General features: G+C 43.0%; 1 protein-coding gene across 1 annotated transcript in view; it reads right to left on the bottom strand.

The window, feature by feature from the left end:
- Positions 1–22,443, bottom strand: part of ZRANB1 (zinc finger RANBP2-type containing 1) — a 43,989-nt gene extending 21,546 nt beyond the window's left edge. The window contains exons 1-3 of the mRNA XM_086466915.1: positions 22,424–22,443; positions 9,519–9,618; positions 7,596–8,446 (exon numbers count right to left, since the gene is read on the bottom strand). Of these exons, the coding sequence (XP_086323041.1) occupies positions 7,596–8,409 (814 nt within the window). The 5' untranslated portion in view covers positions 8,410–8,446; positions 9,519–9,618; positions 22,424–22,443. The remainder of the gene's footprint in view (positions 1–7,595; positions 8,447–9,518; positions 9,619–22,423) is intronic.
- Positions 22,444–22,928: the final 485 nt, after the last annotated feature.

The following is a 22,928-nucleotide window of genomic DNA, read 5'->3' on the forward strand; positions in this document are numbered from 1 at the left end:
TGCAAATGAAAGAGGCAAATTCCTTCCAACAGACGAGCCCATCAGCTCCACATACGCTTCCCAACAGCAGCGAGGTTTAAATACGCAGCGAGAGAGATAAAAAGCAAGTAAGAGCAGAGAGTAGTAACCTTCACTCCAACCACGTTTGCTGTCAATTTAGTTAGAGGTTCCTCAACAATACCTCAGGAGCCGAACTGCTGTGGAGACAATGAGCGACCGCAGAGCAGCAAAAAGCAGGGGGTCAGCCAGCCTCCAGCAGCTAGTTCTGCAGTAGGCTTCTGACCCTCAAAAACTGTGAAAGCATCACTAAAAAAGGAACACACGCAGTCTTACCCATACTAGAGGGCAGGGATTCTAAGTCTTTGAAAAGGCTGAACAGGATTAAGTCAAAATGAAACAGGCAAACCCAAGGAGAATTAATTCAATAACGTATCTGCTAAAATAAACACAACGCTTTTTGCTAAATTAAGAGCGTGAAGATGCCTCTGTTTAGATAAAATCTCAAGAACGATGCAAAGACTCGAGATTTCTTTGATTCAAGGAGGTAGCAATGTTACAGTAAACAATGCGTGCTCACATTTGAGTAGACTACAAAAGGAAACACTTCGCCTTAAGGAGGTCATTGTGCCTCATATGTGGGACAATTGTAATCAACTTCAATTGCTGGGTAATAGAAGGCAAATTTCTCAATCAAACTATACATTTTAAGAGTCAGAAGTAGAGACAGATCCTTCTGTAACACACACCAGATCAGAAACACGGAGCCCTGTGCTGCTTCTCTTCTGCTGCAGATAAAATTGCAAGCGGTCTACACCACATACATGCTCTCATCTACTCATCTACAGACCAATCCTAAGACTGGTTTAAGCGCCAAGGTGACCTTCCTGCAAGTGAGGGGCTCATCAACTGACCCATTAAAATCTAATTCTGACACTTGTTAAAAATCTTACTGCCCCTCTAGCATGGAGAGGGCCGAGACCTGTGGTTTGACCACACAGGCTATAGCATTCTCTGGAGCTCAGGCCTCACCCTCTTCCAACTATTCACCAGGGGCGCATCAGGTGGCCATAAAGAAAGTTTCATTATCAATAACTACTCCACCATTTCAGCATTTTGAGCACCAAAAACATTCAGTCTGAAGGATTCTTCCTCTTAGAGGAAGAACTCATTTGCAAGCACATATGGCACATCAATTAATACAAAAGAGAGGGATTGTCTGAAAAACCTTTATGGGCCTCTAACCACATCCTTCTGTTCATTCTCCTCTTCCCTCATTTCCAGGTCCTCCCTTGTTAGTATTAGCACACAATCAACAGCAGATCACTCTCTAGGTAGTGACAGCTTGAGTCAGAACCTTCTGTATACTCTTCTTTTTTTTTTAATTCTTCAAGCTCAGCAACTTGCATCAGCTTAAAAACAAGTAACTAACTTCCAAGACGACACATACCTTACACCTGAAGCCATCCGATGCATCAGAGTATGACTATCGCCTATTCTTTTTTCCACACAAACAGCTCTTACCCCTACACACAGTCCATGTAGCATGTTTCTAACGTATCGTTACGAAGCAAAGCAGCACACGTGTAAGAAGGACTGTTGAAAGATGTCCTTACCCCCAATCCCATCTGTCAGAGGTATCCACACCCCTTGTCGCTTTAAGCTGATCAGCTGCTTGCAGGGCTGCACCATAAAGGGAGGCTGGACAGTGGAAAATCATGAATGATATTAACCATCAGTGCTTCCAAGACAAATTTTAATAACTATTTTTAACTTGATCATTTATTTAATTGTTTTTAGCATAAAATATCACCAAGTGCTCATAAAAGCCGTCAAGAGACCAAACTAAAAGTTTGGTTCAGGAGTTAAGATTTTCTACCAAGGAGTGAAGCATGCAGAGTTTTACCTGCTCTGAAAGATACAGGCATACACACAAATGTAAAGTGTTTATGACAGGATTATGTGTATGTTCTGGTTTGGGCTAAACCAGAACTAATTCTGTTTTAGTGCTTTAACTTTTCAGTTCAGTCTCCTCTAACTAATGGCACTTTCTGAAATAGCAGCCTGTTTTTCCAGACAGTGACTGCTCCAGCAGTGCCAAGGCCTGATGTTTATAGTTGGTACCAAGGAATGGGATGCAGAGAGGCCCTGGCTTGTACTGGTTCTTGTAGCGACCAAGGTCACTGCTAAATCTTGTACTGCGTGTTGGGGTGCTCGAGGTGAAAAGGGTCACAAGCAGGAAAAAGGCCACCCCTGCAGGGAGGAGCGAACCGGACAGGTGACCCAAACCTGACCCACAGAGTGTTCCATCCCATAGACGTCATGTTCAGTGTAAAGCTGAGGGATCACGAGGGTCAATCTCTCTTCTTCGATGGCCGACATCTGAGGAGGACTCTGTCTGTCCTTCTGTCGTCGATCCCGATCCGTGCATCCCTGAATCCAGTGCCTGAGCCCAGCTCCTGCATCCCATCCCTGTCTGCTGCCCAGTCCAGCCTGGGACTGCCCTAGTGCCAGCCCTGCAGCGTGGGGGGGACGTATCGTCATTGGGGTGGGGGGAGTTGGGTTCGGTATTGGGTTTGTATCTATTTGTACATATTGTTTATTTCATTATTTCCTTATTATTATCATCTTTTCTTTTATTGTTATTTCATTAAAGCTGTTTTAGTTTTCTTTTCCAAACCATAAAGTCTCTCTCCCTTGTTCTCTCTCCTTTTCCTTTTGGGAGGGGAGAGAGGTTAGTAGAGAGCGTCTGTCATTCATCAGTGGCCGGCCCAGCCTCAACCCGTGACAGTACAGGACACAGACGACACGGCACCAAGATTTCTCACCCAGGTGAAAGTCGCACACTTACATCCTTGTTACGTGGCACAGCAGACAAGCATGCCAAGTCATCCTTCCCAGTATCACAAAGGAACGGGGGAAGGAGGCCAGGCTGTACAGCTCACACCAGGGACTCTTGCCCTCCCAACCATCCCAACAGGCACTGTTTGCCCTATTTAGCCAAGGCCAGCGTGGCAGGTCATCACTGTCAGTGACTAATTCACGCTGTATTTCCCCAAACAGTTCCAGGCAGCCTAAACCAACACCAGCAAGGAACACGTGGCCTTTCCCCACCTCCAGCAGCTTGTAACCACCCATACACTTCCCACTCCCTTATTACAGCGTGAACAGCTCCATCAAGGTTCAGCTGTATCGTGGATGTGGTGAGGAAACCAGTCTGGGTTTACTAAAACAGCAAGACCGAAAACCAAAACCATCACTACACTACCCACAAAAACACCCCGTAACCAAGCTCCACAAGCTTCATTTTTAGCAAGATTAGTTTCCAGATGCACTTCATCTTAGTGCAAACATGCCAGGAGGACAGAAACAAGCCGCTAGGAGGACTACTCTGGGTGGCGGTGCCAGCTGAAAGCACCTTGGACATCAGTCCCTTCAGGCTGCCTTTATTGTCAGCGAAGAGCTACGTGCTCTGCAAGACCAAGAGCAGGAGGTGGCCTCCATCTCTCCTGCAGCTCCAGACCAGACTGGGACACTGCCCAGCCAACTCCACATCTAAATCTGGGCAGAACAACTCTCCTTTTCCCACAGGGTTTCTGAATGCTTGGGTAACGTATTTTAGAAAACTGAAGGGAGAAAAGGACAAAGGAAAAAAAAAAAACCTCTATGAGAGATAAAGTAGTCAACAAAGGAAAAACTAAGCAGACACATATGTAGGAACACTAGGAACGAACTACCAGCCCTTTTAAGGATGTACTGCAAAACAGATTGCTCTAAATATTTTGGATTTGTTTAAGAAACACACTCTTAGTTGTTTCTTTCATACAGTTAAGAAGAATGCGTATGCACTTGGTTTCAGAGCTGCCATCCCCAGCTGGGGAAGTTGGGCCCATGATGGCAGCAGCCACCTTACTGACCCGAACCGAAAGAGAAGAGCACACTTCTCACTTACAGCAGTTAGTAAGCAGGGTTGGAGGAGAAAGGAAAAGGAGCAGAAATGCAGTTCACTTTTAATCTGTGGGCTACAGTTCGAGCTCAGAGTTGAGCACACAACCCAAGGTTCCCCAGCAGCGCCCTGCAGCAGACACACTCTGATGCCATCCCTGAAGTGCCAGGGGAGAGGAAGCTTCAGCAAGTCCTAAAGCGTAAGCCCCAAGCAAACGCTGAACACCAGGAAGGTTTTATAGTCATGACCATCTTCATCCATTTGTACTACCCAAATCCAGAGCCAGGTGCAACCAGCTTCACCAGTCCCCCCAGCAGTCCTGCTCTTCTTGCACACCAGACTCCCTGAACCCCACAGGCCACCAAACCCCTCTTACAGTCTCTTTGGCACAGCTACCACGAGTTACGTAAAAGACAACGGAGCTTAATTTTAAGTATACATTAGCTTCCCTGCCTCCCCCAAGAAATGAGTCACCTGGAGCCTCACATTAACCTTCTACTAGGCCAGTACAGCAGAAAGCACTGGTGTCCTTGCAGAAGCCATTTGTAATTTCTCACTGTAATCCAAACTTGCATTTGTAGCAAGTCGTTATTCAACAGCCACACTTACTAGATGTTCTGCTGTGACTTTAATAAACTTTAACCAAATCATCAGTTCTAAAAATCTCATCCTTTCGGGAAAGTTTGACAGACACATCCGCTGCTGCAAAGCCCAAGCCAGTAACAACACCACAGTCAAGTACATTCACTTGCAGAGTTTGAAAGGGGGAATGCCACTAATCCTTCTGATGCAGAAAGAATACCCTCCATCAAGGAAACTATTCATGCTGAAATGCGAGAGTTGCACTTATTTTGCAGCCTAGATTCGCAAGGAACAGAAGCCTTGATGGCATGTTTATTTACCGAGATGGGTACAGCATTAATGGATGTCTCCAACAAAACAAAACAAACCTAAAAACACACAGTTACTTTTCTAAATCCACACAAGATACACATGTATCTTCAGGCTTCAGCTAAAAAGAACAGCTGTGGGGAAAAAAAAGTAGTCTGATACATGGTTTTAATAAAAGCTGACATTAAATTTGAAATCTAGTAAAAAGCATTTTATACTAGAGTCGAGATGGGAAGAGGGAGTTCAACTACACAGCTGTCCGAGAGTATCAAACATTTTCCTCGGTACCTTCTGAAAGACAATTTCTTCCAAGAGAAAAGAAAATAACCAGTCTGCCAAGAATTACTCCTACTCCTGCTCCTCTGATCTTTAATTTTAACTTCAGGGAAAGCTACACTTCAAACATCCAAAGATTTTGAACTGATACATCTCTCCCACGTAAGACAGTTCCAAAGCAAATGGACCCACCACAACTGATTGAGCTTGAACTTGGAGGTGCGCAGTGTGAAGTGACCGCATCCTAACAAGCCACCACTTGTCAGCTGGACTGTGGTAACAGACCACACACCAGCTCTTACTCCATCGATTTTCACAAACTTACTTGACATTTAACATGAACTTGTCCTGTTTTATAACTGTGTTTGGCTAAGGACTGACAAGCGTTCAGCTCAGCTAACGGTTCACAAGAGCTCCAGCTGGCTAACAAACAGTAACTCACTAAGTCACAATAACTCGGCTGATTTCAATGGTAAAAACATACGCTTCAACCAAAATCGTTCACTTGACAGTTAAATTGTTTATGTCACACTAAGACAACAAAACAACCAGCACAACTGTGGCTTATTGCCTTTAAAATTGCTGGTTAAACTGGTATACCTTCCCAATACAGATACACTCTACATCCGGAGACAACCACAAAAGAATCTACGAAGCTTTCATCAACCTTCCTAAGGATATTCCTGCTACAAGCGGTATTTGGAAAAATATGACACCTGTGACACGCTAAATAAAATTCTGAAACGAAGGATTGATAATTAACAGCTTTGGTTGCTGGGTTTTTTTCCCCCTCAGTTAAAAAGCTGAAGTACAGTAAGTGTTTAAGTTACAGAAAGGAATCCAGGAAGACTTTCAGCAGAACAGTAGTAAAAAAATCAGCAGAACTCCATTTGCCTTCTAGCTCTCTCATCAAGATCCCTTCAAGATATCTTCAAACGGTTTTCATTTTAAAAGAACCAAATCATTATTGCCTTACAAAATTTCTATGAACAGAGTTCTGAGTTTCATGTACAACTGTATAGTCACAAGCAACATTAAATACTTGCGAAACTCATGTTCTTCAACACAACCATTCCCACACAGATTAAATCTGAAAGTGTGAAATACTTCAAGGAACACTGGAGTACTCCAAAAAACTTCACTTTTCAAAAAGCAGAGTGAAAAAACCCTAACATTTAATATAATTTCTATCAGAATGCAAGATAGACTCCCGTAAGGCACAGGAACGACCTCCAACAATTGATCTTGGGTATCTGATAACTAACAAAATACCCTACAGAATTTCAACTGCTTCATTTCAGAAGGAAAAAGCACTGCACGTCTGCTAGTATGTAAGGAGCTGAAGGTATCAGTAAATAGAGAGGCATCTAACTATTTTCAAAAGGAAACATGCTTGCCCAGCTATTGGCACAACACAAAAATAAACTGGGATATTTATTAGCTCAGAGAAAGCCAACCCACGATACGCATACACACATTTAAACCTGATCAAATATATTAAATAAAGCAGCTCCACCAGTTAGTTTTTTGGTTACCACAACCGTGAAGCAACTTCATGAAACACTAAGGAACAGCATGAGACAGACTAGTAGCGCCAGAGTTTCAAATGAAGTGTTTTACTCTAAAAATAGTTGCGTATTTCAAGTGTTTAACCTGCCTGTATGCTAGGGCACAAGATATCTGCTTCTGGGAAGCTCCAGCACAAAAGTTAACTCACAAGGTCAGTAACTGAAGAAAACCCTGCTTTCATATGTGTCTGTTCTTTAACAGCATTGGGAGAACTATCCAGAATTTCCTTAGGAAAGCACAAAAAATACAAAACAAAATTGGTATTTGAATTTTTTGAAGCAGTTGACTACAAAAATACTTTCAGAAACCCTGTAAACATTTACAACACAGTATCTGTATTAATACAACATTATTACTTTCAAGGTCAGTATTACACATGCAGTTTCTTGGAGCTACATATTTTGGTGTTATTTTTAACATCTGACAGAGCATCTTGTACTGTTGCAAGCTCTACACTGTTTACAAATACTCCCAAGCTGCAGCTGCTGATTCTACTAGCGTATCTTGCCATAGCAAAAAAGAAGAGTAATTTTAATTATCCAGTAATGGCATTTTTACAGTACTGTATGCATTACATTGTTCTGTAGACTGGTTTTGTCATTTTTTTTCCACCTTTCGACGACTACAGAGAACAACAGGATTTGGTTACAAGGATATCCATTTCTACAAAAGGTCAAAAAAGTCCAAGTGTAGCTGGGAAACATGGCTAACCCTGTTCGGATCAATGAACTCTGCACCTTCGCTTAGCAAGTGCTATTTCAGGAACTTCTACATTTAGTTTACTTTTTAAAATTAAAATGCAGAGGTTAAAAAAAGCTGTTTTGAAATCAAACGTCAAGTTTACGTTTTCATTCTTCCTTCTCCCAAAATACCTAACCACAGGCATGACAGTATAAGGTAGCAGCAAACAACTTACCCACACAAGCATTTAGAAACAGCCAGTCAGTCTTTTTCATCCTGTTTTTTATTTGCTTTAGTTTTTTGAAGTCAACTTCAAGCTCTTCCTTGCTGCCAACAGCTCCAGCCAATTCGATCCTTTGGAAGTCCATTTTCACATCCGATTCACGTTTGGTTGTAGGTGGAGATCTTCTTTGGCTATTCCCACTACTACAGCTTCCTCTCCATCGAGCTCTGTCTTGCTCGTTTATGATGGAAGAAGCCTCTTCCGTGTCTGCCAGTTCTATTGCTTCTATGTTGTTAGGCCTGGGATGATCACACACAACACATTTCCTGGCCTTCGCCCAGTTTTCGTATGTACAAACAGAACAAGTCCAGTGCTGAGCCCTTGTGTTCAGTTTATTTCTGTCATTATATTCCTCACAAGGATCCACAGAAAAAGGGACTGGTCTTGAACCAGAACCCGAAGACTGAGGAGACTCTGTGGGACTCCTGGTCCGGCGCTGAGACAAGCACTGAGTACACCTTATCGCCCGTGGCCAGTTCAAGTAGGTGCACATGTGGCACGACCATTTATTTGCACTTTCCATACTGTAAGATGATTTAACCCTTGGTCTTGCGCTAGAATCTGGACATATCAAAGGGCTACTCCCTCCTTCAGTGCTCGTAGGATCCCAGTCTCTACCAATATCACTTGAACCACTCTTAAATGGATCTTCTGTGATAATTGTTCCACTAGGTCTCTGGGCACGACACATGGTACATTTGATTGCAGATGGCCAATTTTCGTATGTACAATACTCACAAGCCCATTTAATTCCACGCTCTGTCATCGTGCACTTCTTGAAATGAACTGCGTCAGGCAGAAAGCTAAGTAATCAGAATACATCATTAGTACACAACAGCTGCATAGGAGCTCTGTTTCAAAGAAAAAAAAAAGTAAATGAAATTTAACCCAGTTGATGCACCAAATATAAAAATCAGGATGGACAAATGGGCAATCTTTTTTTTTCTTGCTACTACTAGAACATTTAGGAGGAGAAAAACCACTATGAAAAGGGTAAGACTTGAGCTAACAGCATTTTAAATGCAGAATTCAAGATTTCCTAGTGCAGAAGTGGAAAGAAAACACAGTCCTGCGTTTCTGGAATTTCTTAAATTTGCACAGAGGCTTCCAAAACAAATTCAGAAAACAGACACACATTGAGCACTGAGAATACTGGAGAAGAGATCAGTATGGCTACAGAAACAAGTCACAAATATTAAATTATTAAAACAAAGCTCCATATGAATACAGCAATACGAGAAAATGAACACAAAGTCTCGGTCCTGTGAGGTCTATTACCAGACGGCACAGGATTTGGAAGGAGTGTACCAGGTGGGCAGGTATACAACCAGTAAGCAAGCTGGGGAGGGACTTTTTACTAGGGCCTGCAGAGATAGGACAAGGGGTGATGGTTGGAAGCTGGGAGAGGGCAGGTCTAGACTAGATACAAGGAAGAAGTTCTTCACCCTGAGGGTGGTGAGACACTGGCACAGGTTGCCTAAGGAAGCTGGGGATGCTCCATCCCTGGAAGCGTTCAAGACCAGGCTGGATGGAGCCTTGAGCAACCTGGTCTAGTGAGAGGTGTCTCTGCCATGGCAGGGGGGTTGGAACTGGGTGATCTTTGAGGTCCCTCCCTTCTAACCCAAACTATTCTGTGATTCTATGATATGACACAATTCTTTTGGAAAAGCAGGGTGTAGAAGTTTACCTAAAACACATACATTTGAAAGCTTTATAGATGTGCTTAACCAAGACTAGGCCTTGATTGGACACCGCTCCTAACAGTAGTGTTATGAAGTTAAAATACCACTTGAAAGCAAGCACAAGCTGTGTGTTGACAAGCTAACATAGCATTTTCATTCTACAAATCCCGATTTCAATCCAATTCCAACTCACTTTTTTCCTCTAATGAAGAGGGGATTCTGTCTTCATGCTGGCTCAGACCTTTTCCTCAGATTGCCAAATATGAAGGATGAGACTAAGCAGATAACTATTCCTGTAAACAAAATGAAAACAGACTCATTATAGGTTTCCTACTGGACCTGAGTAACCAGAAAGTTAATTATTAAATGCCACACCTATGCTGATCCCAATTTACTTGTTTAAACTCAGTCATGACCTGCTGGGACTAACATAGACTGGTTAAAATAAACGAGAATTTATGAAGAACCAGTTGCCACACAAGTGATCAATCAGCTGAAGAACTAGATCCAAGCAACACCAAATTCACACCAAAGCATCTATAAACACTGTTATTGCAACCTGAAACTTAGGGTAGGGAAGGAAAAAAAAATAAATAAATAAAAGCTTTGTGTAGAGGGCATAATAGAGGGAAAGGGTGAGGCAGGTAGATAAAGGACACAGAAAAATGTATAATCTATTTCCTCCCTTACCACAGAATAGTTACCCAACATATATGACTCAATTATGTGCTATTTTTAAGCATGCAAAACTGTTTAACACACAAAATTTGTCACATCAATTGACTGACAATGCTCACTCATCATGCTGCAACTCTCTTGGCTAACAAAAACACCCAGAGTCTAGTAAACAAAAACTTGAAAGAGAAGATACACAACAGGATTAAACTCAAAATTAGACACATCGAATTAAAAATTAGTTTATACCTGTTCTCCAAATAGGAAATGTTTTAGGAGTTAGTACGTTCCTTCACCGAAATACCTTCGCACACACCTTGCTCTACCAAGGCACAGCTAGATGTCCATTTAAATTTGTCACCCTTATTCCTACTCTCTTCCTTCTGTGGGCTCCAGCACACAGCCTAGGCTTTTTTCCAACAGCTCGACTGATCTATTCACCAGATCAGGTGGCTGCATGAATGAGGGGCTATCGTGTGGCCAGGACAGAGGAGAGGGCAGGACTATCCGTTTCAGCAACGATCCATATTTATGCTTCATGAAAGCAGATGAGCAATCAGGAACACATACAGCTTTCTCATAAAGTTCGGGTTCTAACATTACTTATTTGAACAGCCTGCAGAGCGCTTCACTCCCACCTCTATGTTATAAAACTGTGTCAGACTAAGGAATGTGCTGAGAAGGCAATTAGGCTTCCTACTGCTTCCCCTCCACTGTTCCTCATAAGTGTCCATGCCCAATGGAAGACAAGAGCAAGATCATACCAGGGTCCCCATATCTGTAATTAAATAAGTGAAAAGTACATACATATACACGAGAATACAAAGTCAACTTGATTTTACTGCAGGCGACTTCATAAAGAAGACGTTTTACAAACTTGGAGGAAAAACAGTTTCTCTGCCCCATAAACATAGATGCTAGATTTATCTATTCCACGTCGTCAAGGCTTTTCCCTCCAATTCCCAAAATAAGTTTATCGTTTCTTAATAGGCTTAATTTCTCTATAAACAGCAGAGCTTCCTGAGATATTAATGTTTCCTGGTTAGGACCATAAGCCAGTTGCACAGGGTTTTCAGAAAAGAGAAGGAAGCTGCACGGCGTCCGGGCACCTGCCAACGGCCACCAACAGAACTGTCAAGAGCAGTTTCACTTGTGCTACCACAGACAACCAGAAAGTGGCTGTCCCAAAACTTCAATGCCCGATACAAGCCTGGGAGTAATTTCCACCTGAGCAGAAGCTGGTATGTTTTGAGCAGGTGATGCTTTCCATCAAAGGCCAGATCTGTACACAACGCGAGACGAAGCCCCAGAGGGATCTGTAACTGTAAATGGTCTCCCCACCTGCCCTCGTTTGCAAAGCCTTAAACCCAGCAGTTCCCACTGCAAACAAATCCCAACCCACATTTGGGATGGGGCAAGAGAACAAAGCATCATCTGTTTTACGGTCATTAAGACTGGGAAAAGAGATTGCTGCTCAAGTTGAAGAGCAGCTGGTTGCAAAAACGATCTAAACAAATACTCTTTAGGAGATACTCTTTAGGAAAGTAAATAGCACAGTACAGACTGTGTTACAGCAAAGCTTTCACATGTATCATGAGATTAGGTTTTTAGCTGCAGTTATTCTCTGTGCCCCTTAAAAAGCTAGATGCTTTCAGACATAATTCTTAAGAGAGGCTGAGTATCTGCAGCTCTGAAAGCCTCCGAGATAGAAGCTCACCACCTCAGAACACAGGGCCTCAGCTTATTATGAAGTAAAGAGTATAAAAAGGCTCAATAGAGCAAAGCAATTTCTGCTCTCCGATAGCTCTGCCAACACCCGCTACGGCACAGCTAGATGAGGAAATTTAGCAATTCCACGTACCAGGTTTTTTTTACTTTTAGATCTCAGCTGCACCCCACCCCAGGGACACCAGAACCATCTGATTTACTGGTGACACAGGACCATCATCCAGCCACTGAGCAGTTTGAAGCTTGTCACATTTTTTCAGAATTACTTCTTTGCCACTCTGTCTTCAGGTTAACTTGTTATTTTAGATTCTTCACAGAGGAGAAGTTGAATCATGTAGTACCTCCTCTCACAGAGGAATAGCACAACAGTGACTGTGAAGCGCAGGTGCATGCCTTCATGTCCAAAAAGCATGAGCAGGCAAGAAATTAAAACCCACAAAACTCCAAGCAAGTTCCGATTGATCAGTTTATAGTGTGCTAAATACCTTCTGCATAGACTAGTAGAGTAATTCAGTACACTAAAGAGGAGAATACATTAAATTCTGATACATCAACAAAGAAAAATCAAAATATTGTCTGACTACCTTTTTACTAAATAAGGTCAGCAGAAAAGGTCACCTAGAATAGCCACAAATTCTTCTTTTGCTTTGTTTCAGCTTGTTAAGCGTGTGGGAAAACACAAAACGGCACACAGAAATTGAGAAGAAACAATAAGTCCTCAAATAACATTTTTATGACAGGATACATTCTATTCCCCTCAATGTAATTATTCATTAGGTCCAGACGTTATTTTTCCTTTGGCTCAAACAAGGAACAATATGGAGCTCCAGCTCATTAAATGATCAAGCCCTTCCCCATAAACAGGCCAGACGCTGCTTTAGACCAATCTACCCTACGGATTTTTTGCTGGGATGGTGCTGGCATCTGTGCTGGCAGAAACCTTACGGGATTATACTGATCCGCGTTCCCACCTTAACTCCTTTTGCTCATGAATACGGATTTTGGAACAAAGCTAACTGCTTCTGTATTTACAGGGAAAAGGGAGCTTAGGGATCAACTTAAGCCTTCAGAAAGACTTGCAAGGCAAAAGAGATCCACCCTCCTTCGCCCCCATCCCGATGTAGCTGCCTCTCTTAAGCTGCTCCAAACACAAAGGCAGGCTGGTTTATTTTTGTTTTGAAACACTGAAGCAACTTTTCAGAGCAACAAAACAGGCAGAAGTATCTTGTTCTGAAAGAGAGAGGGGTGTCTCTAATCAAACACAGAAACTATTAATGCAACAGTTAATCAGTGGAGAAGTAACACCTTTCACACATCCAACCACAAAAAGCAGCAGAGATGAACAAGACTGCGAGTCAAAGCAAAAGATCAAACAGCAGCACTTTCACTGACAGTATTCTTTATGTATTATGAAACACGGTGTACTTAAATGTACATCTACCAAGAAAGGGTCTCCATCTGACAGCTGTAATTGCTCACTAACAGCTGGATAATGTTGCTGGGAAGTTTATGTATACACACGATGGACAAACAGCTTTTTAAGAAAAATTGCCTATGATTAACCCTGCATAATGTGATGCATTTTCAGAAGTGTTCCCCCTTGTACATCACCACCCTGAGTTCTCCTCCAATTACCCATAAAAAATTAGCATACTTCTTAGAAAACTCAAGTTCACTTATACATAAATAAGCTTTCTAATTAAAGCTGTAACAGGAAAACCTGTTAAAATCACATCTGGACTATCACCTCAAATGGTTTTGATACAATATGCACTAGTCTGAATTCAGATAGTTGTAGCTGGTTTTGTTCTGCAAAACTGCAGAACGTTTTTGAAAGATGCACAAGATGAATTTGAGGAATCAACTCTTCACAGTAGGAAACAAAGCACTGGTTTGATTTCACTGTTTACAAACAAATACATTTATAAATGCTGCCACTCTGCTTCTGACTCTAACCGCGGTATTTTTTTTAAAGCTCCCATAAGCTGAACCAAGAGAGACATCAAACAAAAATTTTGCCAGTTTTTAAATACAGCTTGTAGGAAGGAGTAGAAGATAACAGAGCTGCACACAAGCTTAAATCAAAAAGGCCAAGGTGCCTGTTTCAAACCTGTAAACTCTCTGAAAACCTCCTCAATGGCTTCTTACAAAAAAAAGACATTGCTGTTTAACTGGCTCAAATTCACTTTTGTGATCCGGGTCCAAGAATCCTTGTGAAGTATCACACTGTCAATACTCTTTGACTAAAGTCAACTGACATTTTTTAATCACTTATTTGAAATGTATTGCCAAGTATTAATAATCGATTTCCACACGAAATTTGCCTTGCCTAATTTTCCAAGGTGGAATTCTACTGACGCTTTCTTCTCTTAACTTACTGAACCTACATGCTCCACCTTCAACTATTCACTGTTCTTGCATGACTGCTTTCTCAAGAACTCAGCATAAGCCTCAATGCATCAGTGTATTAAAAGCATAGAACTTAACCTCGGCTTCTATAGTTTGAAGGGAACTAACAACAAGTTCCATTGTTGTCTCTGCAAATTAGTTTTAAAAAAAAAAAAAATTAAGAACACTGACCTTGTCAATGGGACAACCAAATCAGACCAGTGCTCAACCTGGAAGCCTTGCAGTAAGGGCAATAACTACGTATTACAATAAAGAATGGAAGATTATTGCAAAGTCACAAACATACAAGTATTTTCTGCCGCATTTCTGAAGCAAAGAATTTAAGAAGTAAGCACAGTTTGCTTTAGTTGTTAGGACAGTCCTTTGAAAATGCAAGGATACTGTCCCAAACAGACGAGCAAAAAGGAGAAAATACTGTGTCACCTCAGGAACGAGCACTGAAATAGTTTTCGACAAGCTGCTCTATGAGGCGGGTTTTTGCTCACAACATTTTTATTACTTTAAAGAACACCAGCCGGCTATTTGCGGTGCAGACAGCAGGCACTGGTCTCGGACTGCAGCCATCATTGCAGAACGCAGAAACCCCTTTCTTATAAAAGACAGGCACAAAGCAAGAACCGTGTGGGAAGACAGAGGCTTTTGTCAGACTACATTATCCTTCCCATCCTCACCCCAGTAAGAGCACCGCTCTCAAAACACACAAGGATCACCTCTGCTCTTCCGAGTAGCAGAGCTGCTCCTTTGCTCCCCATAAACAACAAGAACAACAGGAAGAATGCTGCCATCTTGGGAGAGGCATCATTGAGTTCAGACTGGCACAAATCTCAGTTCTATTACAGACCAAATCATCGCCATGTAAATCACAACACAAACTATAAAGCTAATGGTGCATGAGAGAAACTGAAAATATTTTAGTTATAGTTGAGTAACTATTTACAATCTAGTATGATATACGAGTTTTAACATTTTTCTTCAGTTTTGATAGTCTAGGCTGTCAACAAATAGTCTGTCCTGTGGATTTTTCTTCATTACGTATAAGTTTCCATCTACCCTCATAAGTGGGCAATTTGTTAAAATCTAGAAGACTTGATCTTTCACAAAGAAACATGCTGCAAGAAACGCAGTTCTCTTAACCAGAAGAAATTCTGAGAAAGTATGCAGAATTAATAAAAAATTGCTTTCATTTTGATTTAGTTTCACATCTCCTTTCAAAGCATCTTAAGTCTACCTTATTAGGTACTCATGGTATTCAGAAAAGTTACACTGCTTTAGCTCCAACTTTCTGTTCAACATTCTAGTCACACTTCCAATCCAACCGCTATCATTTCAAATAAACCTTGAAGCCTGACTTCCCATAAGCAAGAGAATTTACATGCTGTTTTAATGCAAGAGGATGCCTAATTCCGCAAACGTTCTATGCAGTAAGAAGTCAAACATTCGGGAGGTTACAGATCCGAGGAAACATTTGAAATACAGGAATTGACAATGAACTCTAGGTTAGGATGCAGAGCTAGCTACAAACAGAGTCTTCGGCAAAAGCTGAAAGCTCATCACCGAATTAACAGGTATTTGACAATACTAAACGCTCACTCTTTCTGCTGCCTTTTTTTTTGGGTTTATGTTTACGCTTTGAAGCATTTTTCTGCTCTTAACCACTACAGTTAATGCTGATGTGTAACTTGCAAAGTCCAAATTTCCATTTTATTTGTTACTCATCTCAAATGCTCTATTAAATTTGTGACTAAAAGCTAGGAAAACCTTAACTGCTGAAAACAACCTATAAAAAACAATAGCGGCTTGCAGTTCAGTCCTCTTTCTTAGTTCAGGAGACAGTTATGGTTTTCAGGGGTTTTTTGCTTTGTTTTAAACTCAATTAAACATGAACAACTATTTTGATGAGATGTGACTACACATTAGGATGGACTAAACACAACTGCTTACTTAGAAACCAATACCATTTGGGAAAACGAGAGTAAGCAGATCAACAGTTACATAATACACAGCATCTCCCACACAATCCTAAACAAAAACCCAGCAAAGTGACTCAAAATAATGAGCTACGATAGATTATTCACATAAATGCATCCAGCGACATTTAATTAATCTGATCATCATGAACAGTCAGCAACAGATGAATACTGACTCAAGATCAGATGTACAATTCAGTAACAAACACACGTAATAAAACACAACAGTATTGTTACAACTTCACTTTTAAGACATTTGCATTGGACAAAGTACAGGCGTTGAATCAAGAGGATTCTTTATAAGAAGTGAGGTCAAACACAAAAATACAGCTTATCTGTGTTTAGACTATATGCCTAAACCACGAGACTCGTTTTTGTTTAGATCTCAGCCATCCTCACACACGATGAAGAAAACCAGATGTCTTGCTCTGAATAAAAACACACTGTGGAGCCAGACATCAAAACTTAAAAACACTTAAACCTGTCCAGCAACCAAGGAACATTATACTAAGACTTCTACCTTTGACATTGAGTTCTAGTAATTATCCTTTGGACCTCCTCAGTACTGGCTGACCATAAATTAGATTATGGCTACATGCAGACATAGTCACCATTTGGTGGAGAAAAACCGCCTGCCTCTAAATGAAACAAGGAAACACACACTCAACGTCAACTGCTGTGTAGTTTCCTCTTAATTAATGGCAAGCCACCTTCAGATACAGTTCAGGACCGTCTTTGGTCTACACATTCGCAACTGGGCTATATTTTAGACTAGTTCTAGCTCAAGCAAGCCATACAAGCTACCGTCATTTTATCCAGCTCTTCTTAAGGTACTGGCTAGACAGCAAAGTATCAAAAAAGAGGAAGAAAAGGAAAAAAAAAGGGGGGGGGGGGGTGTCAAAAATGCTATTATCACAGCACACACAAACCACTACTGTGTATGTCACTGCTTGACATAGTGCAAAGAACGAGTATCAAGCATCACAGTGAAAACAAATTCAAATTCCTTCTAGAGAAGGAGTAATGCCAGGTTTTTTGGGTTTGGTTTGGTTTTTTAACTTCATGATCAGTAATCTGTATTCTGCTCATAATGCACATCCAACAACTCCAAGCTATCACTCCAAGGTACTCAGCGGCCAAAAAGTTTCAGGGTAACAGCTCTAAACCAGTAAACCTTCTGCTTTTGGCGGGTGGGAACAACTTTCTGCTAGAGACAACACTGAACAACCTTCTTTAAATAAACCATTTAAAAGCCATGAGGTGACAATTATTTTTATCCCTGCCAAGCTAAACAGTAACACAGAGGTCAAAAAAAAAGTAAATAGTCCAGCAGACCACCCCAACCCTTCAGCAAGACAAAAATTTGCTTCTCAACAAGCACAGAGTAGCGGGAAGCCTTTGTAGCCAAAACCTAAACCCACAGGCCCATCCGACAGAACGCATAAACGACAATCAGACATTGTGAAGCCACCCAGGACAAAGTGCTCCTGACTTACCGTGGCAGCGTGAACTAAAAAACCAGAAAAGGCCTAGCATGAAAACAAGTATGTACTCAACACTTCCTGAAACTGTGGACGATTTAAGACACAGACCTCCAGATTGAAGCTGTTTCAGGGGAGTATTCAGATAGCAGCAGCTAATAAATATGCCAGCTGTCTCTACTGAATCCTGCTTAGATACTGGGAAGATGAATGGAGACAGAAGAAATACTTTCAAGCCCATCAGCCTGAAAGACATACAAGTCAACACTTACACGATGCACTTCCAGTCTTTACAGCCACAAGGAACAGGATTCTCTCATAAACCGACAATCACCTTCACAAAGCAAATTTCCTTTCTTCCCTAGAACCATCCACATCTATCAAATTTATGACTGTCATTTTTCTTCCCGAATAATCAACTGACTGCATCAAGAACCGCACCGTTTTGGAATGAATGGACCTACAAAACTGCGTGCAGCTTCAAAGCCACCAAAAGTTTACTTGGTCATAATAGTTCTAATCTACTAAGAACAAAACAGACCATTCAAGTTTATTTCTCTTTCCAGAGACACGTAAACCATGGTTCTGACAGTCTTCTCTAGCTCAGGAAAGCTAACTCCTGAGTATCTAGAAGACAGTAGAACACCAACGTAACTTAAAGTTATTTAATGTCTGTAAACTCCCCAGTAACTCAGACTTTTTCATCAAACAGTTACTCAAGACGAGATGCTAAATCAAATCGACCTCTAAGAATCACACAGAAGATTTTTAAACCTTAACATTTGTTTACAAAAATAACAGCAAACGTAACCCAAACAAAACGTCACCATGTACTGGCTTCTGGCACAGTGGGAGGAAGAAAATTAAAAAAAAAAAAAAAAAGAAAGACTGCAGCCACCTTGCTCACAACTGACAAGTTTCAGAAAGAAGTCCTATTTACACTTACCAAAATAGACACAGGCCCATCCTTCCAGTCCCCCCATCCTCTGGACAGCAGGTTGCACGCTTGACATTCGTTTTGTACCTAGCTCTCATTACTTCAAGTATTTTCAGCTCAATTCTGAACTCAGCCTTAAAGACAGATCTGAGCCTTCTCCAGCATTTGTCTTACAAGTACTAACTTTTGTTAATTTAAAATGCACATGAGAATATGACCAAAATTAGCAGCCGTTCTCTCCAACAAGAAAACTCCACCTTACTAGAAATTAAAAAAAAAAAATGACGCAATAGTATCCTTGTTTTAAGAACAAGCAGAAGAGATACCAGGATAAATTCAAATAACCAAAGGGAAAAACACCAAATTAACTGTGTCTGCTGTAAAGCAGAAAACGCAAAAGGGCCGCAAACTTGGTTGCTCTGTAGGCAAGGTGCTCTGCACATACCAGCAACTATCACTCTTTCCAAGGTATCATCCTTGTAAAAATATCTACCATTCCTCCCTTCTTGAATTAAGGTCTCCGTATAAGCCCCCTCTGGAAGACATTTCCTTCTTCAAGGATCACTGCACTCATTCCTTGCTCCACCCCCTCCAGACCTCTCCTCTCTCCGGTCTTCATCAAAATGAGTTTTCACATAAATGGGACAGCAGTGCAGGAAAGAAGTTGTTTTGAGAAATGCCAGGCGGATACAACTCCAGTCAGACTACAGAGCTTCTGAAAACCTGCCCACGCCACAAAAGAAGGAAATACAAAATCATCCATATTATCATAGACTATCTTCTCAGAACTGATATTAAAAGTACTACAGTTCTTCTAAAGTATGTTAGCTGTTGGACACCAAAGAGATAACAGTCCTATTCTCAATCTTCTATTTCAAGACAGTTCCAAAAGAATTAACCACACACATCAGAAGCTGTGCTTCAGCAACCGGTGATGCAAAAATAAACACTGTCACAAAATCAATCCGATTCTGTGGAAGTTAAAGCAATGTCAGCTATGCAAGAGAAAGAGTAAGTACCAGGAAAGTGTCTGAATTCCTGACATTTGAGATCTTAAATAGGAGAGAGAAGTTTTCTTTTTCAGGTGTAATAAATTCCATTCAACTGACATTACAAAGTTATAATTATCTGTTATTTAACTGATTTTACCAAGCTACACCATTTGACAAGTGAAGTGGTAAGCTCTTCATCAGCTGTGTCAAAAAAAAAATTCTCTTTTCAACTTTGACTCATTCCCCTCTTCATATGTAGTAGTACTAAAAAAAAAAAAAAAAATTAAGAACTCTGTTACAGCTAAGCCAGCCATTTCAGCTGCCAAACTAAAGTATAGTTCCATTTTAGTATCAGGAGACTGTGGATCATAATCCATGCAGTTAAAATGAGGATTACTTGTTGACATAAATTTTGAACAGCTCAAAATAACCCAGTCTTCAAATTTTGGGGAGAGCAAGGAGCACGAGGGAGAGGAAGGAGCATTACTAACAGAACCAGCCGCAGCAGTTTAAATGCTTTGCTGTGATTAGTAGATGGTACATCTCGATAAAGAATGTATTGATCTAAAGTTCTACACAGTCTCAAGCCAGTGCAAAACTGATACAGCAAAGAGAAGCTGGAAAGAGAAACGTTAACACCTAAGTTAATACCACATGAAGGAGCCAGTAAATCTCACATTAAAGTGCCTGAGAGTACATTTGATTATTTAATTGACTGCATTAAAAAAAACCCTCCCATACAGTCAGTAAAGAATTTTCTACTTACACTTCTGACTGACTTACAGATCCGTCTTGCACAGAACACCAAAGATGGATGGGATTTCCCATCCCCAAGGAATTTATATACTGAATGACGCACGATTAGCATGGCCACACACAAGGCTAAATAAGACTGAATATGTTGCCTTGACCAATTTGGTGTTTTAACTGGTCTCCAATTTAAGTCATGCTTCTGTGACGAATGCCATTGATGCTTTTACGCCACTCGGCATTCCAATTAAATTAATATTTCTAATTACACTTCTCTACAATACAGATTATGGCCTCACCGGTCATCCCCATCTGCCTGTCCTTACTTAAGCAGCACAAGAAAAGGTAATAATTCCTTTTTACTTCAGGAGAATTACACCAAATAATTACAGAGTTTCACGACTCCCACAAAACACAACGCATCCAAAAGCATTATTCTCTTTTAATGCTGTGACAGACTTAAATCAGAAGGGATCTTTTACAGATGACATGCTAGACGCCGCATGCTGAGACACCAATTCAACCTGGCCTTCAGAACGAGGCAAATGAAAAGAGTTTTGGAACACCTGCTGCTTACCTGTTCCCCCCCTCTCTGAGTAACCACTGAGAAAAGGAAAAGACGGGCTTCACAAATCTCTTCTGCAGCCACCAAAACCAAAATGCTAGATAAGCAGAAGGAAAGGCAAAACTAAGTGCAACAAATCTCTCCTGAACTGCTGTTACAGGGTACTGTTCACACCAGAATGAGCTTTAATACAACACATGTTAGAGAAAGGAGGAAGTTAAGGTATTACACAGAAACCATCTCACCTCTCAATTTTTGCATCAATGTATTGAACTCACGTGCCAGCTTCACCACTTATGACCCAGTACGTAGCTAGTGAGTAGAGACTGCTGAAGCACCGCACAAAGCCTGTCAAACAACATTTGTTTACTACACCGACTCCCAAGAATTCTAGAAAAAGTTGTCATTATTGTTATCGCTGAAAGCCACCGTGGCAGCAAAAAGTTCTCAGCAGCTGTGCTGCGCCTGCCATGCAGAGACCCAGATTAATTTCTCTCCCACCATTTCTCCCACCCGCTGCTCCTAAGAGAGCGGCGACTCGAGTGGGGACGGAGAGCCGGAGGTGTGGGCTGAGGGCTGGCAGGAATGCCTTTTGCCACTCCAAAGGAAGGACTCGCAGCCACATCCGTGACCTCCGCAGAGAAGTTTACCTTATCCTGGCGTGGAACTGCCGCAGTGTGGGACTGTGAAGGTAGAGTCAGAAAGGCGCTGAGAGCGCGGGTTACCAAGGTTTGCCTCCCTCCTTAACTGAACTTTTCCAATTTTTTTTTGTTTTAAACTTCAGCTCACCAAACCAAGCCCGATTTTGAGATACTTCCCACGCTGCACTTCATTTCTGATAACGTAGCGACAATACGCGATACCGTACTACAAGCCACATCATGGAAGTTCTGCCACCCAAAAATCACAGATACAAGCAAGCAGCTCCCACCACCTCTTCTACCATGGCATACAGCTCAAAACAAGCATATCCCAAAAGAATTAAAAAAAAAAAAAAAGGGGGGGGCGGGGAGGGGGGAAGAAGTGGGAGGCAGCCGAGCCATGATCTCACCCCAGCAGAACGAGGTACTGCAGCCCAGCGTCTGGAGAAGCAGCCACGAGAGAAAAAATCGGAGTTTCCTGCCTTTGTAGCGAGGCTCTCTGCTGTAACACAGCTTTCCCAGCGCGGGGGTACACACGGCGCTGCCGGGACGGGGCCGGGGGCAGGGGAGGGGGGCGGGGGGTGCACGGAACACCGCATCCCGCGGCGGGCGAGCGGGCTGCCCTTCCCCAGCGCTCCCCGCCGAAGAGACACCCACCCCCCCCCCCCTCCCCTTTCCACGCGGGACAACGACCCCAGCGGGGCCCGAGCCGGTCACGGGGGCCACGGAGGAGGCGACTCCTCACACCGTCCCTCGGCCGGGTCCCCCCCCCCACCCCGGCCCCGCAGCAACCCGCTCCGCGGGTCGCCAGCCGAGGAACCACAGCGAGCTGGCTCGGCTCGGCTCGGCTCGCCCCCGCCGCCGGGCCCCCGCGGGGGGCCAGCCGGCCGTTTCCCCCCCCTCATCGCCCCCTCCTCCCCCAGCGCTGCCCGGGCAGGGGAGAGGGGCTTTACCTCGCCGCCGCCGGGAGCCGTCCCTCAGGCACTCGCTCGGCGTTGGAAGCCGCCTGCGCCCCGCGCCGCCGCTGCCGCCCCCCCCCACCCCCCCGGCCCGCTGGCTGCGGCGTCCTCTCCCCGCTCAGGACATGGTCTCTCCCAACGCGGCGGGTTGCCGCGGCCGCGGGCGCTCCCACTCGGCGGGGCGGGGGGAGCCTCCCGCCCCGCTCCCCGGGCTTCTCTAATGGCGGCCACTGGAGCGGCCCAAAGCAAAATAAACCCCCATACGGCCAGGAACCCGCACGTCAGCCCGGCCTGCAGCCCTGCCCGGCGCCTATTGGTGGAGCCTGAGCCTTCACCTCCGCCAATCGAAGCGCGCTTCTTTGGGAAGAACGGGTGATGTCATCCCCGCCGTTGGGCCGCCGGGCCGGGGCGGTGCAGGGGTTCGCCCCGGGGGGCTCCGCGCCTGGGGCCAGGTCCCTGAGGGGGCCGGGTCCCTGAGGGGGCCGGGTCCCTGAGGGGG

The sequence above is a fragment of the Leptosomus discolor genome, chromosome 6 (genome assembly GCF_034619465.1).
Source record: "Leptosomus discolor isolate bLepDis1 chromosome 6, bLepDis1.hap2, whole genome shotgun sequence".
NCBI classification, from domain to species: domain Eukaryota; kingdom Metazoa; phylum Chordata; class Aves; order Leptosomiformes; family Leptosomidae; genus Leptosomus; species Leptosomus discolor.